This window comes from Solanum pennellii, chromosome 1, assembly GCF_001406875.1.
Source record: "Solanum pennellii chromosome 1, SPENNV200".
NCBI classification, from domain to species: Eukaryota; Viridiplantae; Streptophyta; class Magnoliopsida; order Solanales; family Solanaceae; genus Solanum; species Solanum pennellii.
Window position 1 is genome coordinate 37,338,284 of NC_028637.1, and position 19,828 is coordinate 37,358,111.

The 19,828-nt window shown below is 35.6% G+C and overlaps 1 protein-coding gene across 1 annotated transcript; it reads left to right on the plus strand.

Moving 5' to 3' along the window:
- Window positions 1-649: 649 nt before the first annotated feature.
- On the plus strand, window positions 650-5,805 carry LOC107009309. Its single transcript, XM_015208622.2, has 7 exons — window positions 650-905; window positions 3,431-3,477; window positions 3,754-3,862; window positions 4,382-4,544; window positions 4,733-4,862; window positions 5,067-5,243; window positions 5,333-5,805. The coding sequence occupies exons 1-7, from the start codon at window positions 740-742 to the stop codon at window positions 5,492-5,494; spliced, it is 954 nt and encodes a 317-aa protein (XP_015064108.1). The 5' UTR covers window positions 650-739; the 3' UTR covers window positions 5,495-5,805.
- Window positions 5,806-19,828: the final 14,023 nt, after the last annotated feature.

Consider the following 19,828-nt stretch of genomic DNA (forward strand, 5'->3'; position numbering starts at 1 on the left):
CTTTACATATGAAGTTGGGGTTAACAAAGAAAACTTTAGTTAAATTTTGTGACTTAGAGTAAATTATCGATTTTTGTGTGTCGATAAATTATTTTACTAATAATGAAAAATGCACTTAAAAATATAATGTTTTTATGAATTTCATATCTAGATTATAAAATATGCAAATTTCGTATTCGAAATATCACTAAATATTTACTAAAACATCTCTCTCTGTTTCTGAATATAAAAGTGCAGAAAACAATTACTCGTGTACCTCAATATATATGATTCACCTCAAATCACTTTATATAACTTCAGTTTTATTTTTAGCCAATTCTAAAAATAATATCATATTTTGATATTTAATAATTTTACATTAAATTTTATTCTATTCTTAATTAAAATAAAAAAAGACTAAAATATGTCATCGAATTTTGAGAAAATGACCATACATTATTATTTTTAATTAAAAATAATATTGATTTTGAAAAATCACTTTTTATATGTGAACAATTATAATTCGATCAGATGATTAAAAATATTAAATGTCATTGAAAATAAGTTAAATGAAATTTCATATTTGAGCCTTTTTTTTTCAATACTAATTAATTATAATCAGATAAATAACTTATTTTAGGTCATAACCTCATTTTAAAAATACATTTTGTTTTAGTACTTCAAAATACATAGGATTGACTATAGGAGAAATGGAGCAAACAAAGGGTTGCTGACAGAAAACCAGAAGAAGAAGAAAAAAATGGCGGAAGATGAAGGGAGAACTGCAGAAGGAGGAGAAAAAATTGAAGAGATGAAGCCATGGGAGCAGCATTCTGCTGTGATAAGCATCCCTCGTTTCGATTACAACGCTTCTTCTTCCTTACTCCGCCATTCGCATTCTGGGTTTCTCATTACATGCCCAATCAGTCAGTTTTCCTTACTTCGATTTTTCAATTTCTTGAGTATTCGGAGCTAAAAGATTTTTCAATTTTGTTTATTTTAGAGTCTCTGCTGAACTTGTCTTGGATTGAAAAAAATTAGCTGATGGATGTTTAGGGTACTGACAGTTTAGCATTGAGGAATAGTTGATAGATTGAAATTGATTTAGCTTTTCAAGTATATCTGTTAAGGGACTGGAATTGCGTGGAAAATGGTGTTCTGTTGAATAAAGATTCATTAGATTTCTTCTTATATTGAAAAAAATGGTGTTGCGAGCTGAGTGAGGTCTTAAAGATCAAATATCAGCAAAAACACTAGGTGATCTCTTCTCATATGTCCAAGCAGGTGACATAGTTACTCGTTACTTGTACTAGTGGGAGATAGCAGGTACCTAAGTAATAATTGATACAACTGATTCATGAATTGAGGAATAGTTGATTGATTGGAATTGTTTTAGTTTTTCAAGTATATTAGTTAGGGGACTGGAATTGTGTGGCAAATGATATGCTATTGAATAATGATTTAGTAGATTTCTTCTCATATTGTAAAAAGAGAAGTATTCTTGCTGGATAAAATGTGTGCATTTTCTTGTACTCTCTGGTGTGACGCTGTGGTTGTGAGCTGAGAACAGAAGCAGCTCAAGCATATTAGTGACCTAAAGCAAAAAGCAAACAGGACCTTAAACTTGAATTTTTAAAAACTTTTATATAATTGATTTCTTCTAGTTTTCAATTGATAATATAACCATTCTTATTATTAATTATTTTTCATGCGATATAGTACTCCAAATGTGTCAAATTTCTTCTAATAATTCCTCCATTTTCATGAAAAGTTTACTTTTTCTACAAATAGTATTCAATATTTGTTAAAAAATACTAACATGTAACCTATTATTATTAAAAATGAGGCCCCTTAAATTTGGGGGCCTAAGGCACATGTCTTTTTTTTAAAAAATTGTGGAGCCACCCATGGCTGAGAATCTGAGGTAACAAGGTCAGTTCTCAACAAAAATACTAGGTAATTTCTTCCCATGTATCCCAAAGTTACTCGTTACATGTGTTGGTGGGAGATAGCAGGTACCCCAAGGAATAATTGCTCCCAACTATTTTGAAATGAGGAATAGTTGATTGATTGAAATTGATTTAGCTTTTCAAATAAATGAGTTTGGTAGTTGATATTATGTGGCAAATGGTGTGGCGGGTGAATGAAGATTCATTAGATTCCTTCTTACACTGGAAAAGAATCTAACCTTTCTAGCTAAGATGTGTCTACTTCTCTTTATTCTTTTTGTTTTAGCAGACACTTAATTTGGAAAGGTTTATGTGGTAGTATTTGTCTTTTAAAAAGCTACCTTTAGGTACCCTCTTCAGGTAGTTACTGTGCAAATTTCTTCAAAAACTAGTTGTTAGTTGGGTACCTTTTGTTCAAAGTTAAAGGCTTCCACTTTGGGCCATATCTTTTGAACACGTGACGTTATCTTGTTGGCCTTGAATTTGACAGGATTGTCATGTCACTTGACACATGGCATTAGTTTGGGCCTAAAGATGGAATGGACCTTTAGCTTGAATGTTTGAGTGCTTGTAGAATATAGAAGAGGTGAGAAAGCGAACATATCCTAAATTCATGAAATTAAGCAACTTGTGGAGCTTGTGTTACATTGCTTTGTTGGTGTGCTTTTGCCCCCTAGTATGAAGCTCATTAAAAATCATGTACTGTTCTCGAGGAGAAAAAATTTGTAAGATATACTTAGTTAGACACTTTCGGTTCAAATTTTTGATTTTTTTCAAGTGTTCTCAACCGCCTTTTACGTAGATAAGTTCACCACTATAATATATTACCTCCTTTAATTTAACAAATCAGCGTAATTTGAACAAACATGAGGTTTTACGGCTTATTGAGACTAATGCATATAACTAAGGGATGCTTCAAGTGGTTGATTTATCTGTGGAATGGAAACTTGACAACATGCGCAAAAGCTTTTCCAATGTTTAAGTTGGAACTGTAGGAACACATCATCATCTAGTTAGGTGCTCACTCGAAACAACCTGTAGTTCAAGTGTCTAACCGAAATTAACTGGCAAGTTTAGGGACTAACGATGTGTTCCACCTAGATAAAGAATGTGTCTCATGAGGTCTCGGGTTCAAATCTTAGCAGAGAAAGAAACTATTAGGTGATTTCTTCCATATGTCCTTGTCTTGGTGGATAGAGTTACCTGATTATTATTGTTGGTAGGAGGTATCCCTTGGAATAAGTCGAGGTCCGAAAAATCTGATCCAAACACCACGATATTAAAAAAAGTGTCTTTAGTGCTCTATTACTAAAAGGTCTAATCCTGTGTTGACTAGGATTCTTTTCTTAAACTTTGAACTTATTTCTTAAAAAGGATAAGTGAACAACTCCATTACTAGCCTTATAATCACATCTACTGTTTATAGCGTAGCATGTCATAATACAAAAAGTTTATTTGTTTACTCTTTGGTATTTCTAAGAGTTTTTTCCTTTTGTCTTCAGAGAGGGAAAAAAGTGCAACGAAAGAAGCTATAAGTATCCTTGAAAAGGTTATTTGTTTACCTTTTTTTTTTTTGGTATTTGCAATTCTTTTATTTATTTTGTTTCAAAAAAGTTCTGGACAAGTGACCTTTGATTTTGTTTTTCCATTGGATCTGAAGTATGCACCTTTCTGGTGACTTACAGCTGGCTATGGAATACTTATTCATTTCTATTCAAATGATCTTTAAGTTTCCATTATAAATCCATGTTACTTTGTATTGCACCTATTGTGACCCTTGTGTTGGAAAGAATGCTAAATATAGCTGTTGTCGTTTGTCTGTCAGTATATTGTTTCAAATCATGATGCTAAGCGAAGGAAAACATGCGTGGATGATGTTAATGAAGAATGTAAAGGATCAAGAGAAGGAGCTGCTAATGAACATGTGAATTCGGGTATTAATGCTTCTTCAACATTTTGGTATCTGTGTGGACTTTTTTTTTTTGGTAGTGTTGATAGTAGGGTATGTGTGACACAAATTAAGGCAGAAGGTTAGTGGAAGCAGGATGTTGTCTTGTTGTCTTGCTGTCCGTTCATATCAGAGTCGTAGTATTGTCCTAGAGTTTCTTGTCCTTCAATTGCTGTTACTATGTGTTGTTCCTTGTACCTCAATTTTTTTTTTTGTAGTTTATGTTTTGTTACTATTTGTTGTTTTGTTATTATCTGTTGTTTCTTGTACTTCCGTTACTTTTAGTTGGGGACTGCTTTTGATTGTTTTTTCTTGAGCGGAGGGTCTATCTGAAAGAACCTCTCTAACTCTGAGTTAGGGGTAAGATTTGCATACAATCTATCCTCCAGAGACTCCACTTTTGTGGGACTACGCTGGGTATGTTGTAGTGCTGATATCTGTGTGGACTTACTGACACAAAGGTTTACTAGGAAGTGTCAAACAGTTCTTTGTTTTCTGCATGCAGAATCTGGTACCTCTATGGAGAAAAGTGACATTCTCTCACTTGTTAAGTTAACGAGAAGCGGATTAGTTCTCCTTAAATTTCCATTCGACAAGTCTCCAGCAGTTGTTGACATTGTTTCACAGATTTTTCAATCCCTAGAATCTGGAATATTGAAGTCTCCTCTGTGAGTTGCTCTCGATCAATTTTTGAGCTCTTATCTACATGTAATATTGCTTAATGTGGTTATGTTTGTGGTCTTTCTAATTATAGCAGGAGACAAGTCTTTTCTTCTTTCTATCCTTTCTTGTCTTGGAAGATTACTTCTAATACCAAAGAAACTAAGACGATCATGACTTTAATCATGTTATGCAGTTGGTGCAATCGGATATTACCAATTCAAGGTACATGCTGTTTAGATGAGAAGGAACTTAAGAAGATTGTGACAAAGCTTGTTGAGCAGTTTATGAACAATAGGCAGAAGGAGACAGGAGACACTGTTAAGGTAAATCTTGCCTTCCCTAACTTTGTGGTACCAGCTAATCCCAAGTTCTCTTACATGATGAGTATCACATTCAGTAGCTCAACCTTTTTTTTTGTTTTTCTATTACATCGAATTGAATTTGAGTAGTATGTTCACTAGGTCAAGCATTCTGCTCTCTGTGGGTTGATCGGTCTTATATAACTTGTAGAACTAATGACATTATAGTTTGCAGTTGGGTATAACAGGAGAGGGATTGAAGAAACCGAGATGAAGAATCTAAGAAACACTCCCAGTGATCCTGATATATTTGCTTTGTTGGATCGCAACAAATGCTTTAGCGTCGTAGCAGCAGCAGTGAAAGAAGTCGTCCCAGATTCGATAGTGGATTTGAAAGATCCAGAGGTTAAAATTATTTTGTAGTCAATGACAAGTTATAAGCGTTTTACTTCCTCTGTAACTTTTATGTACTGAATGTAGCTTTTCTTTTGCAGATCTGTGTGCTTGTTGAGGTACTTCCATTTTCTGGAGTACCAGATAGGACAGCCATAGTTGGTGTATCAGTTCTTCCTCGAGCACTTGTTACTACGAAGCCTCGACTCTGCATCAAGGCCTTAGTCTCGGATACAAAAGAAACGAATAAGAAGAAAAGATAACGGTCTCTTCAAGAACAGGACGTATGTTTGAAATTCTGTCCGTTTTTGTTATTTTGCTAGTAGAGATTCTTATGCTAGTAAGAGTATAGAGAAGTTATAGTACTTATCATTTTTATTTGTGTTTAAATACAACTCGGTGTATGCCCTACTGTACTCTCTCCAGACAGATATCGTTAGTTCTTGTTTAAGCTTGAAGTTAGTAGTATGAATTTAGGGGTGTCTAAATGAATCCAAACATAGGTAACCCGCCCAGAATTTTAAGGGTTCAATATAATTTGAATTGGGTTCAATCTCAATTCATTTAGACTTAACTCATTTGAAGAGAATTTTCAATTGAGCCTAATTTAATCTCCAATTTCAATCTGTTTAAGAACTTTTTATTAAGATATGTTCCTATATTGACGGTATGAATTATTATCTATTTAACATTTTTTAGGTTTATCTATCAATTTGTTACTTTTTTAATGAAAAATTCTTGAGCGGAAATTCAAGTTGTAATTATAAAAGTTAAATATCAATATGTTAAATTATTGAGATTAATCGGGTCAAACTGTGCTGGTCAAGGCTCAACTCGTCTTTTAGCCCATTTGTATCTAAAGTAAACTTGGGCGGATCAAGACCAAACTTGATTTCTATTCAACCAATTTTAATATTTCTAATTTCAACTCAACCCGCCCATTTGACCCCTAGTATAAATGATAAATTTGAGGTATCAGTTACCAAATGACATTACTTGAGGTGTACGCATGACTGATAAATTTGAGGTATCAGTTACCACATGACATTACTTGAGGTGTGTGCAAGCTGTTCCAAACACCATGATCATCTAATAAAAAAAAGAAGAAAATTTTCAATTTTTCATAAAAAATCATTTAATTTTCGTGCATAAGGAATATACAAAAATTGTAGGTGGAGGAATGTGATGGTGGAGATATTGTAGCTGTATGGTATGATACAAAAATTGTATCTGAATGAGCACTCAATGGTGTGACCTCTAATAGTGAACTTAATTTTTGAATACTGGTGTTGTTTTATTCGTCTAAGAGATTTGGAATGTTTCTTTTGAAAAATCTTCAGCAACATAAAGAAGCAGTTGGATTATTTATTGTTTAGGTCGATAATCCAAGGAAATGGGTGACAGACAATGTATACAATGTCTTGAGTGATAAGAAAGTGCCACTAAGGTAACATTTATAAAGTAATTGTCAGACCAATTTTGTTGTATGGGGTCAAGAATTCTCGCGTCTAGAAGATGCAAGTAGTGAAAATGAGGATATTGAGATAGATGCGTGGACATATTAAGAGAGCTACAACTAGAATATTGAGCATTTGGTAGTTCAGAGTTTTGCACTGAAAGGATATTATACCAAAACATACTATATCTATCATGAGTTAACTAGTATGGTTAAATTTGTTACATGAGAATTGAGATATATAGTAACGCCTAAAAACTCGATAATTTGGGGGTATTCCAAAGGCAGATTCACGCTCTTAATGATGATTTCGTGCCTTGTAAACTTTATTTTTACGGTGTATATAACTTTATAAACACTAATTTAGAACATTACACAAATGCTAAACATAGTTTTAAAACTCAAGAAAGGGTTTAGGCAAAGGATAAGAATCTACTTTCTACAATCAAAGATGAATAAAGATAATAAGCACATTGTTCATCATACTTTACATGTACGGGAAAACAGAAACACCATAACACTTCAAATACGCATAGGAGTGCATGCGTTACAAAAATCACCCAAAGAAACAAGTAATTATCATTTTATCCCACAATGCGCAACCTACCTCAAGGACGAAACCACCTTTATTTACGACGAGTAGCCAAAAATTTAATGCTAAGAAGTGAAAATAGGTACGATATTAAAATCCGCTCCTTGCAATGAAATTGTAGATCTGTAGAAAAATTGAAAACGAAGAACTATGCGAAAATTGGAAGTCAAACAAAATTAAGGGTGTTTGGTATGAAATCAAATGTTTTCTGAAAAATATGTAGATTTTTGACTTATTTTCTCATGTTGGTTTGTGAGTAGAAAAACTTACTATTTTTTTTAGGGGGGTGGGGGATTGGTAGGTTGGCTGGGGGGGGAGGGGTTTTAATAGTTGAGAATGCTTTCAACAATGTAGAATCCACATGAACAACCGAAAGGAAATTGAGAGTGTTACAGAGAGAAATCTATGTGTTATTATTCACTTGGGCAGTACATGTATTTATATACAAAGCTCTGTAATCAACTCTACTTAGCAAACTAACTAACTAACTAACTTGAATGTGTAGCTAACTATTGTAATTAACACTAACAACCTAGTGCATAATGTAACAGTCATTCTCTAATAACAAACTTCACTATAACAAACTGCACTAAGGCACAATGGTACATTTATTTAATTCCTTTACACCCACTTCAAGCTAGGAGCTATGAAGAGATTCTTCATCCCTAGCTTGGACATAAGATAAGCATGAGGAACTCGTCCAAGTTCTTTAGTGATACGCTCAAATTACACTTCTCTAATAAAATATAAGCGGTCGTATCAAGTAAAGAACCCAACCATTAGATTGGGGTCGATCCCACGAGGAAAATGATTTAGACTTAACTTTAATTATGATTACCTCTATTTAGTCAAGTCCTTTCCAAAAACTAGTAATTAAAGGGGGGGGGGGTTGTGAAACAAAAGTGCTGTAATGTTGTGAAATCAAACAAGTAGCAAGAGTGAATTATTAGTGTTTATCAAGTTGTGAGAGAAACTAGGGTGTAAGTGTTCCCCATAGGTTCATAACGCCATAATCCTAGCTATAAGAATTCTTTCCAAGTGTTTTTCATGCAAAGTGATAAGTTATGTATCTCTAAATCCTTGGTCCGACATTTAGATAATTTCACCCCATACCTTGGTCCAGCTACGTGTGTCTAAGTTACTAACCCTTACCTTTACTTCATATTAAGAATCATATTCGATGTATGTATTAGTTATTACGTCGCACCAATCCAAACTAGAATATTATATAATATCCACTAAATCTATGTCGATAATTCTTTTCCTATAAATTACCCCCTTGGTCCGGCAAGTAGTAATAAGGCGAGTTCTAATGCGGGCACTCGTTAAAAAGACTTTTAAACGAAATAATTATCGATGTATCCAATAACCTATTTGAGAATTGTTATTTATCTAGGTTTATTTTGTAAATCACCCATGGTTCCCACAACCCTAGTTGTGGATTTAGTTACCCATGCTTAGAAGAACACAATTCATAATTGATAAATAATAAATCATGAACTTACTTTGACAAATTCAAAGAAAATCCATAAATTCAACTTGAAATCACACAATTATCTTAAAAATCAAATCCGGAAATTTGATTTAATGCCCAAGTTTAAAAAAAAATCTTCAAGAACAAAAGTATGAAATTAGTAAAAGAATCCAACCCCAAAAACGAGGTTTTCCCCTATTTATAATAAACTAGAGTCCTAAATCAAAAGGAGTTCAAATAAGGAAAGTTTTTCCAAAACGCGACTTCAATCGACGACCCCCATAGATGGTTCGTCGATGAAACGACAGACCGTCGACAGCCTCAATCGGTCTATACTTAGCATCTTTTTTTTTAGCCTTCACTTTGCATCTTCTCTGATCCAATCGACGGACCAACAACGCGGTCCATCGATACACCTACGGTCCGTCGATGCTTCTCATCGTTCCATACTTAACTTTTCTTCAACATCGGGTACTGGGACATTCTCTGATCACATCGACCTATTGCCAAGACAGTCCATCGATTAATTGACGGACCGTCGATCCTTCGTAGCCCCACACTTAGTCAGAATTCCCCGATGCCTGAACCTCCAATCGACGGTCACCACCTACGGTCCGTCGATAAGACGACAGGCTGTTGATGTCCTTCGTGGGTCAAATCTGCACTCAATTTCCACAGCCTTCTGCGTTTCAGTTTTGGACAACTTTCATGCAAAACAAAGACAAAAACATATTAAAATTACTACAAAAAGGCTCTAGACACACACCAATCTAAAGGAAAAAGCATTGAAAGTACCAGTAAACCATCTTGAATTTTCTCCCTAGTAAAACAACAATCAATGTCATTATGTTTTGTTCGTTCGTGAAAAACGGGATATGAAGCAATTTGAAGAGCTGAGGCACTATCTGACTATAAAGAGACGGGAAGGGAAATGTAAACACCAAGATCCTAAAACAAACCAACTAGCCATACAATCTCAGCAACTATTGAAGCCATTACCATATATTCTGCTTCAGAAGAGCTTCTCAATACTGTAAGTTGTTTCTTAGACTTCCATGATATGGGAGAACCTCCGTGTTGAACTAAGTAACCAGTGAAATATATTCTACTATTAATACAAGAACCCCAGTCTGAATCACCAAACACATTCAAGGCATGACCTCTAGCCAATGACATTAGAATACCCAAGCATGGAGAAGTTTTCAAATATCTCACCAACTTAAAGCAACATCTAAATGTGATTTCTTTGGAGAATGCATGAACTGACTTAGACTTTGTACAACAAAGGATATATCTGGCCTGGTGGTGGTAAGATTAAGTAATTTGCCAACTAGTCTTTGATAGCCAAAATAGTCTTCTATAAGTGGATCATGTTCAGATGGTATACTATTATCAAATTCGGTACTTGTAAGTTTTAAATTCAATCCCATTGGAGTTGAGACTGGTTTGGCTCCTGTTAACCCCATGTCTGCAATCAGCTCTAAGGCATATTTCCTTTGATGTATGAGAATGCCTTCCTCACTTCTATCAAACTCAAGTCCAAGGAAATATCTAAGTTCCCCCAAATCTTTGATATTAAAAGCTTGGTGCAGAGCTTCTTTAGTTTCCTGAATCATATGAGAGTCACTCCCAGTCAACAATAGATCATCCACATATATAAGTAGTATTTGTTTATCCTTTCCCTTGGTAAAAAGGGATAGTGTTTTGATGAAAACCTGAGGCAATCAAGGTAGTGGTGAGCTTGATGTTCCACTGCCGTGAGGCCTGTTTAAGTCCATAGAGTGACTTCAAATACTTGAACACTTTGCTGCCCTCAGAATTATAGGGCCTTTACACTCACAAACCACAATAGCTTGTCTAGCGTATCAATCGCCCTACATGCCATCTCATTCTCAGCATTTTCAGTACATCAAACATATGTCTCCATCCCTTTCACTCATGCCCATGTTCACCCAAGCCAGCATCAACAGCTGCTCGGGATGCTGATCAAGAAACACTTACTGATGCACCTAGAACATCAAACATTGCATGTAATTCATCTTCCAAAAGACTACTTCTATGATTTGGATTGTTGATACCGGTGCCTCTCACCAAATGATAGGTGATTCTCAATGTAACACTCTGTAGCCAAAATAGACCAAAAATCAGTTTTATTTTTCAGAAAAATCTGCAGGTGCAACCAACGGTGGCATCGACGGTCCTTAGGACAAACGACGTTCCATCCTACACAACCGTCGGTTAAATAAGAAAATCCCAAAAAATTCAATCGGGAAAAATTGGCTAAGTCTTGATCGACGGACGGATCGATGGTCCGTAGTCCGTCACCGACGATCGATACCCCCATTCACCCACTCTCTGAAAAGAGCTACGGATGACCAGCACGGTCCGTAGGTTTGACCGTCGGTAGAAAATTTGCAGACAACTAAGGGGAAATGCAGTTGGATTAACTTCAAATGATCATAACTATTAGCACAAAATTAATTATGTGTCCCATGACCTATCCACAGATAGATAATTAAATTATCTTTCCATAGCCACCGACCTTGCTAAAAATGGAGTAAAAAGTTATGTCTATTTTAGTAAAGGCCTGTCGAACAGACCCTAATGACGGACCCAACGATGGGGCGTCGGGCAGACGACGGACCGTCAGTCCTGGCCGTCTTTTGGCCCGACAACAATTTTCCTAGGGATCTTTTGGACCTTTCCCACTCCATTTAAACCTTAAGTTACGTCTTTTTGACCATAAATCATCATATTTTAGTTAGTTTAAGCCTAGAAACATAATTAAAACATAATCAAGTCAAATCATTAAATATTAAAACTTAGAAAATTAGAAGCAAGAGAGGAGAAAAAGATCAAGAACCTAGTTCAAGAACGCCACAAGCTCCAGCAGTTCCAGCCTCAAAACTCAAGTATTTTTCCATGGATTTCATCACCAAGTATGTGGGATTTCACTAGTGGGTTCCTTTCACCCATTGGGTCCCTAGTTTTCAGTCAGAATCTTGATTCTCTTATCATGATTAAACCTAGGGTTTCTAGAGCTTTGATATAACTTCATGAATTTATTCGTTATATGTTCCAAATCAGATTATCATGTTATTATTCAGTTTATTGCATGAGTTTCAGAACCCTAGCTTTGTATTTCTTTAGTAGCTCCCACAGATCAGTCATTCTCTCTGTATTGACTATTTATCAGTATATTCAGTATTCAGTTTTAGCATGTTATAAATTGGTCATTGCATCCAGTTAGCTCAGAATTCAGTTTATCATGTCAGATTATTATACTTGCTTTTATGTTTGTTCAGCTTTACTCTATCCTACATGCTCAGTACCTTTCAAGTACTGACGCATACGTGCGCTACATCTTCTCGTGATGTAGGTTCAGCTCCTCAGCATCCAGATCATGCATAGATCAATTTCCCAATCTCCAGTTCCGCAAATTCAGCGGTGAGTCCTCATTCTCCGAGGACAACATTCATGAGTTTTATTTCAGTCTTTAGTCATTTAGTTTCAGTTTTTACTAGATTAAACTGGGGCTTGTCCCAGTATTTCTAGTCCAGTTTAGAGTCTATTTTCAGACAAAGTTAGATTCAACTTAGTATTGAGTTAATATTTCTTTTTTATTAAACTCATTGTTTCAAATCTCAGCTATAGAATATGGATATTCCCCATCTTTTCAGATTAAATTATGATTTAGTTTCCGCATCAGTTTATTATTCTTTAGTATGCTCATGATCATGCCAGCAGGGTTAGCTTGGGATCACTTGTGGTCCTAGGATTCGTGTCCGCGTCTCGCGGGTAGCTCGGGGCATGACAAAACTTGGTATCAGAGCAGTAGGTTCAAGAGTCCTAGGATGTCTAAAAATGCCGCACTAAGTAGAGTCCTTTTCATGGGTGTGAAGTGCACTACATCTAATGAGAGGGAGGCTATGAAGTGTTTTAGGAAAAACTTCACTTTCTTGGTATTATCATCGTGCGTGAGGTATGATCTTATTCCATTATAACTTGACGTTCTAAGTTTCAGATCATGCCTTCTCGTAGAGCTAATGCTAGGAATGTGAACGCCAGGAATGCAAACGCAGCTCCTCCAATCCCAGATCAGGAAGTCTCTAATGATAAGTTCAGGAACGCCACACAGATGTTGGCTCAGAGTATGACTAACCAGAACAATCAGGTTCATGCTCATGTGAATGAAAATGGTGGATAAGTGGCAGCAAGGGTCCGTGACTTTATTAGGATGAATCCTCCTGAGTTCTTAGGATCGCAAAGTAATGAGGATCCTCAAAATTTCTTGGATGAGATCGAGAAGATCTTTGAGGTAATGCAAGTCACTGGGAATGATCGGGTTGAGTTAGCATCATACCAGTTGAAGGATGTTGCTCATATCTGGTACACTCAGGGGAAGGAGAATAGGGGCGCAAATGCGGCTCCTATCACTTGGGATTGCTTTAGTAAGACTTTTCTCGACAGGTTTTTCCAAATAGAGTTGAGAGAAGCAAAAACCCAAGAATTCATGAACTTAAGGCAGGGTAACATGACAGTCCAAGAGTATGGACTCAAGTTTAACCAACTCTCCATGTATGTTCCTCACATGGTTGCTGACTACAGGGCTAAGATGAATAAGTTTTTGTATGGAGTGTCAAATTTGGTGACTCTGTGCTGTTTTCAATCGTTCTTGAATCACTTTCACCTTCTCCATAGCTTGGTGAACTAGATCAGGTCCTATCAACCCTACTTCCCCAACATTTAACCACCCAATAGGAGATCTGCATCACCTCCCATAAAGAGCTTCATATGGAGCCATTAGATGCTTGAATGGTAACTGTTGTTGTTACCAAACTCGATGAGAGGTACGTGATAATCCGAACTACCTTTAAAATTGATCACAAAAGCTCTAAACATATCCTCCAACATCTGGATAGTACATTTTGCTTGTCCATCCGTCTGAGGATAAAAAACAGTACTTAGGTTCACCTTTGAACCCAAACCTTTCTGGAAAGATTTCCAGAATTGTGTAGTAAATTATGCACCTCTATTTGAAATAATGGATATGGGAACTCCATGAAGTCTTACCACTTCTTGAATGTACAACTTAGCATAATCCTCGACTGAACAGGTAGTCTTTACGGGCAAGAAATGGGCTGACTTTTTCATCCTTTTGACAATCACCCAAATAGAATCATGTTGCCTGCGAGACCTTGGAAAGAATGTGATAAAGTCCATAATGATCATCTCCCACTTCCATTCTGAAAGTTCTATATAGTGAGCCAGAATTCTCGGCCTTTGGTGTTCTACTTTTACTTGTTTGCAATTCTGGCACTTGGAAACAAACTTAGGAATATCTTTCTTCATGCCTTCCCACCAATGTACCTCTCTCAAATTGTGGTACATCCTGGTGGAACCCGGATGAATAGAATATCTGGAGCTATGAGCTTCCTCCAGGATCCTTTCTTGGAGTCCATCCACCCTAGGTACACACAATGTACCTTAGTACTTCAGTACACCATCTCCCCCTTGTTCAAAAGTCATTACTCTTTGGTTATGGACACTCGCCTTCAAATCAAGCAAAATGGGGTCTTGGTCTTATTTCTCTTTCATTTCTTACACTAGTGATGATTCAATCCTATTAGTCACGACTATTCCTCCTTTAGTGGAATCCATAAGTTTGACTCCCAGAAGTGCGATTCTGTGAACATCTTTAGCTAACTCCCTCTTTTCTTCATCAACATGGGCGGTACTACCCATGGAAAACCTGCTTAAGGCATCAGCAACCACATTAGTCTTACCTGGGTGGTAAAGAATACTCATGTCATAATCCTTGAGTAATTCTAACCACCTCCTCTGTCTGAGATTTAGCTGCTTTTGAATTAATACATATTGGAGGTTCTTGTGATCAGTGAATATGTTAACATGAATACCATACAAGTAGTGACGTCATATCTTCAAAGAAAAAACTGGTGCAACCACTTCTAAGTCATGAGTTGGATAATTCTTCTCATGAACCTTCAACTGTTCGGAGGCATAAGCTATAACCTTGTCATTCTGCATCAACACACATCCCAAACCTACTCTTGATTCATCTCTTGGCGTTCTTGATGAAATCTTGCTCTTTTCTCCCTTCTTCTTCTTCTCTTCTCTTTTCTCCAAACCCTAAGCGTAAAAAGATTCTCTAATCTGAAACAAAACTTGGTTTTACCGCTATTAAACCTTTAAAACAAATTAGGAAATAGTAGGGTAAAAAGACTACTTTACCCTTACTAAAATCCGGATTGGACTTTCCTCAGTCCAATAACCCAACATCCAAAAGACGTATCTCCCTCATACAATATCGAAAATGCACAAACTCAGTGTCGTTGGAAAGATGTTCCCATGGGATTTCCAGCCATATATAGTATTCACATTAACTCCTCCTTAGCTGGTATTTACGGCCGTTAGAAAATGACAAAAAACTCACTTTTTTACTTTGAGAAAATTTTCTGATTTCCCTATTTATTTCAAAAAATGATTGTTCTTGGTTTCTTAACTTATTCTTAGTTATTTCAAGTTACGAGATATTACAGCAGCTCCGGCAGGTCCAGCAGCTGCTGGATTCCTATGTTTCTCTCCTCTCCTTTCTCTGGTGTAGTAAACGAAAGCAACTGGCCATAGAAGCAACAAAACAGCAGCAACCAAGCGACTCCAGTGATGGCAGCAGCGCTAGGAGCTCCAGCATGTGGAAACAACACCACTAGCCGGCGAAAAGAAAACAACAACAGCAGCAACCATCTCCGGCAAAAAATCAGCAGCCAGCCGGCGAAGAAGTGTAGAGACCAGGCAACCTCCAGCTTGCATGCTCCGGCGAAGACAGCAACCAAATGACTCCAGCAGCGGCGCTCAGTCGCGTGCGTTTTCTCTCCTCTCTTATTTCCAAAAAATAGCTCCAAACCAGTGAACAAGGCGAACTCCGGCGAAGCTCTTGAAAGTTTCAAACTTGTTAAAAGAGGGATATTTCACAGATCCATCCGAATACATTTGTTTTAAAATCATTATCTCATGTTAGCAATTTTACTCTTCTTCCTATATGCAATGTGATGAAAGTTCTATGCATGTTTGTTGTGGAAGTTCTCTTAGCCCTAAAATTGAACTACTAGTTGTTACTTTTAGATTTTACAAACTGTTTATGTGTGATAGAAAGTTGAATTATAGTCTCCTTCATGTTCTTGCTGCTCTTGATCGCTTAGCTCATTCTCTGCTTCACAAGGATATTGTGCGGAAGTTTGCTCTTGCATTTTTAAAAATACCTTGACTGTTGATTCTTGGTTAAAATTGATAAGTTTGGTTTTAAAATCATTGATTATCTTGAGATGTCCCTATTCTTTATTACCTCTTATAATGTAATTTAATCCCTTTAATTGATGCAATTACACTTGTAGTAGTGGTAATAATTTTGTATGATAATTGAGATTTCTACTTGAGTTTAGATCGATCCTCGACATATTTCTCTTTTCTTATTGTGAATATGTTATATTAAGAATGTGTAAATACTTCTTCACTTGTGTTTTCTTCCTTTTATATAATTATTATATCCTTGCTTGAAATTGATTAATTGATACTACTGTAATTTTTATTATATTGTGCTAATCCGTTTGGGTAAGGTAAATTTTACTTATTATTTTATTTATTAATGTTAACTGATCATAATTTGCCTAATTGAAATTGAATTTATTCTCACTTGTTATATTTTCGTAAACTATATTTGATTGATCCAAAAATAATTTAAAATTATATTACTGATTTGGTTTTTTCTTTAAATAAGGAAAATAAATATGTTATTGAATATTTTCTTGTCATATATTACATGCCCTCTCCACTATATAAAGAGATGCCCTCATTCTCATTAGGATAGACTTTAACCATCAGAAAAAGACAAAGAGGATTACACTTAACAATTATCAAAAACTCTCTATACTCTAAAGAAAAGAATTAACTCAAAAGTCTTGTGAACTCTAAGAGGGCTCTCCAATCGGTTTTGTTGTGTTCGGGTCGCATAGTGATTGAGTGTGTCTTCATTGCTGATAAATTTTTCTGCTTTAACTGGTTAGTTGTTCCTCCATTACTTGTTATATGTGTATAACTCTAACTCTCTATTATATATGAAATATTTGGGGATAATTCAAGCGGAAGGGGAAATTACGTTCTAATTGTTTCTCATATATTTTAATTTATTAGGTGTGATTGATATAAAATCTCCCTATGTGTAAATTACTTGAAGAATGCAAAAATATTATTGTTAGGTTTTACTTGCCCTGATTTCTTACCATAAATAGGTTTTCCTTTTAGGAAAAGGTTTTGGATTGACTAATCCTTTTTCTAGTAGGAAAAGGTTTAGGACTCTATAAATAGAGGAATGTTCCTTCTAACTTAATCAACATTCACAATGTAGTCTTAAGGGCATTGAGAGTTTTGGTTAGGGGGAGAATTTATGGGTCACAAGCTTGATACGTTATCACTTGTGTGAACCTCCCATGTATTCCGAGTGAATTGGTTGAGGTTGTTTCCCTATGTATTTTGTACTCTCATATTTATAGTGGATTGCTCATCTCCTTTGTGGACGTAGGTCGATTGACCGAACCACGTTAAATCTTTGTGTCTTTTGGTATATTGCTCATTTGTCTTCTTACTCGTGGTCTTTTGAGGTTTGCTTTGCTAGATTCCGCATTTACACCTACTTATTTTCGGTCCTAACAAGTGGTATCAGAGCCAGATTCAATGACGGAGTCAGGTTCAGTGGTTTGATAATCGATGATTGAACCAGGTTAGAAAGAGGTGTTCATCTTGACGGGTGTTGTTCTAGCCGCAACCTTTTTGACAGTAATGAAGATTTTGTTGGAGAAATTGTTTCAGAGAGGTTCTTTGTGTTGAGACATAAATTTTGCAAAGGAAATTATGGAGAGGAGAAGCAAGTTGCTGAAGATTAAGTAAAGAAGGTGGACAAATTTATTTTGTCAGAAATTCAGGCCAAGGGGGAGATTTGTTGGGTTTTATTTGCCCTGATTTCTTACCATAAATAGGTTTTCCTTTTAGGAAAAGGTTTTGGATTGACTAATCCTTTTCTTGTAGGAAAAGGTTTAGGACTCTATAAATAGAGGAATGTTTCTTCTAACTTAATCAACATTCACAATGTAGTCTTAAAGGCTTTGAGAGTTTTTGGTTAGGGGGAGAAATTGTGGGTCACAAGCTTGATACGTTACCACTTGTGTGAACCTCCCATTTATTCTAAGTGAATTTGGTTGCGGTTGCTTCCCTCTGTATTTTGTACTCTCATATTTATAGTGGATTGCTCATCTCTTTTTGTGGACGTAGGTCGATTGACCGAACCACGTTAAATCTTTGTGTCTTTTGATATATTTCTCGTTGTCTTCTTACTCGTGTTCTTTCGAGGTTTGCATTGCTAGCTTCCGCGTCTACACCTGCTTATTTTCGGTCCTAACAAGTGTATCAGAGCCAGATTCATTGACGGAGTCAGGTTCAGTGGTTCGATAATCGATGATTGAACCAGAGTTAGAAAGAGGTGTTCATCTTGAAGGGTGTAGTTCTAGCCGCAACCTTTATTTGACAGTAATGAAGTATTTTTTTGGAGAAATTATTTTAGAGAGGTTCTCTGTGTTGTGACATAAATTTTGCGAAGGAGATTATGGAGAGTAGAAGCAAGTTGTTGAAGATTAAGTGAAGAAGGTGAACAAATTTATTTTGTTAGAAATTCAGGCCAAGGGGAGATTTGTTAGGTTTTATTTGTCCTGATTTCTTACCATAAATAGGTTTTCCTTTTAGGAAAAGGTTTTGGATTGACTAATCCTTTTTCTGGTAGGAAAAGGTTCAGGACTCTATAAATAGAGGAATGTTCCTTCTAGCTTAATCAACATTCACAATGTAGTCTTAAGGGCTTTGAGAGTTTGTATTTGTCTTATGTAATATCCAGCGAGTATAATAAATGTTCCCTATCAAAGAAAAATGTTGCATAAATTTAGATTTCATGCATATACGACCTAATGTTGTATAAATTTTGATCTTTGTTCACTTAATAATCTTCCGGCGTGTTAGTTTGTTTAGAGATCCTGTGTAGGATATAACAATTAATTTTGGGATATAATATTGGCATGTTAACTCATTTATCATATGTTAAGGCTTATAGTTAAATATTTTCTAACATGCAAATTGATTAGTAATCATGGCTCTAGGAATTATGCAACATGTATGACCTTTCAATCATTTAGAATCATGTTCTTAGTTATTATTAAGTAATTTTCAGCATGTTGAAAAATTATAATAATTCTGCGTATTTGCTGCCCACTCGTAACTATTTCTATATTAAAATATGTTTCGGCCACTTAAAATAAATCAATTATTTTTAGCATGTTAAATAACTGAGTTGCTTTTATGAATTTTTCTGCCATCGTACCATGACATTTTATCTAAAAGATAAAAATCAATAATTCACCTTTCCCTCTTGCATGTTAATTTACTTAGTAAATAAACAGTCCCCCAATCTGAAAATAAATTAATCATTTTTTGTAAACCTACTACTTTTAAAGTCTCGACACTTAAAACAAAAAGATAAATCTTTCTCTTCATGCTCATTTGTCCTGTTCAAATATGTCAATAAATACATTCTGCATTTTGAATACCGTTTTGCCACTTAAAACAAGCTAATAAATTAGTGCCGGTATGGAAACTCTCATGTTTCAGAGTAAAATTAAATTAAATAAATCTTGGCCTTTTAATATTCTACTTGTTAATATTATTTATTACTTCTTATTTAGTCTTTATTATTATGTTTTTTTTGTTTGCACACACATCTAGCATGAGACCTTCACAAATATGTGTGTTTGAAAGCATGTTTAATAAAATTTAGAGGCCAATGTGAGATTATGTGCTAAATGCTCGTCCTATTTGTTTGACTTGGTGTCTAGGGGGCCTATTAGGAGCATTTTTTTTCAATCTAAAACCTCCTAAATAGTAGTTCAATGATTCTGGGACATTAAGCAGGGGTGTTATGTACCTTTTAAGAGGTTATGCATGCGGTGGTAGGGTAGGGG

Coding starts and splice junctions, on each gene's coding strand:
- LOC107009309 (XM_015208622.2), top strand. CDS start 740: ATGGCGGAAGATGAAGGGAGAACTGCAGAAGGAGGAGAAAAAATTGAA. Junction 3,478..3,753: donor CTATAAGTATCCTTGAAAAG/GTTATTTGTTTA, acceptor TTTGTCTGTCAG/TATATTGTTTCAAATCATGA. Junction 3,863..4,381: donor TAATGAACATGTGAATTCGG/GTATTAATGCTT, acceptor TTCTGCATGCAG/AATCTGGTACCTCTATGGAG.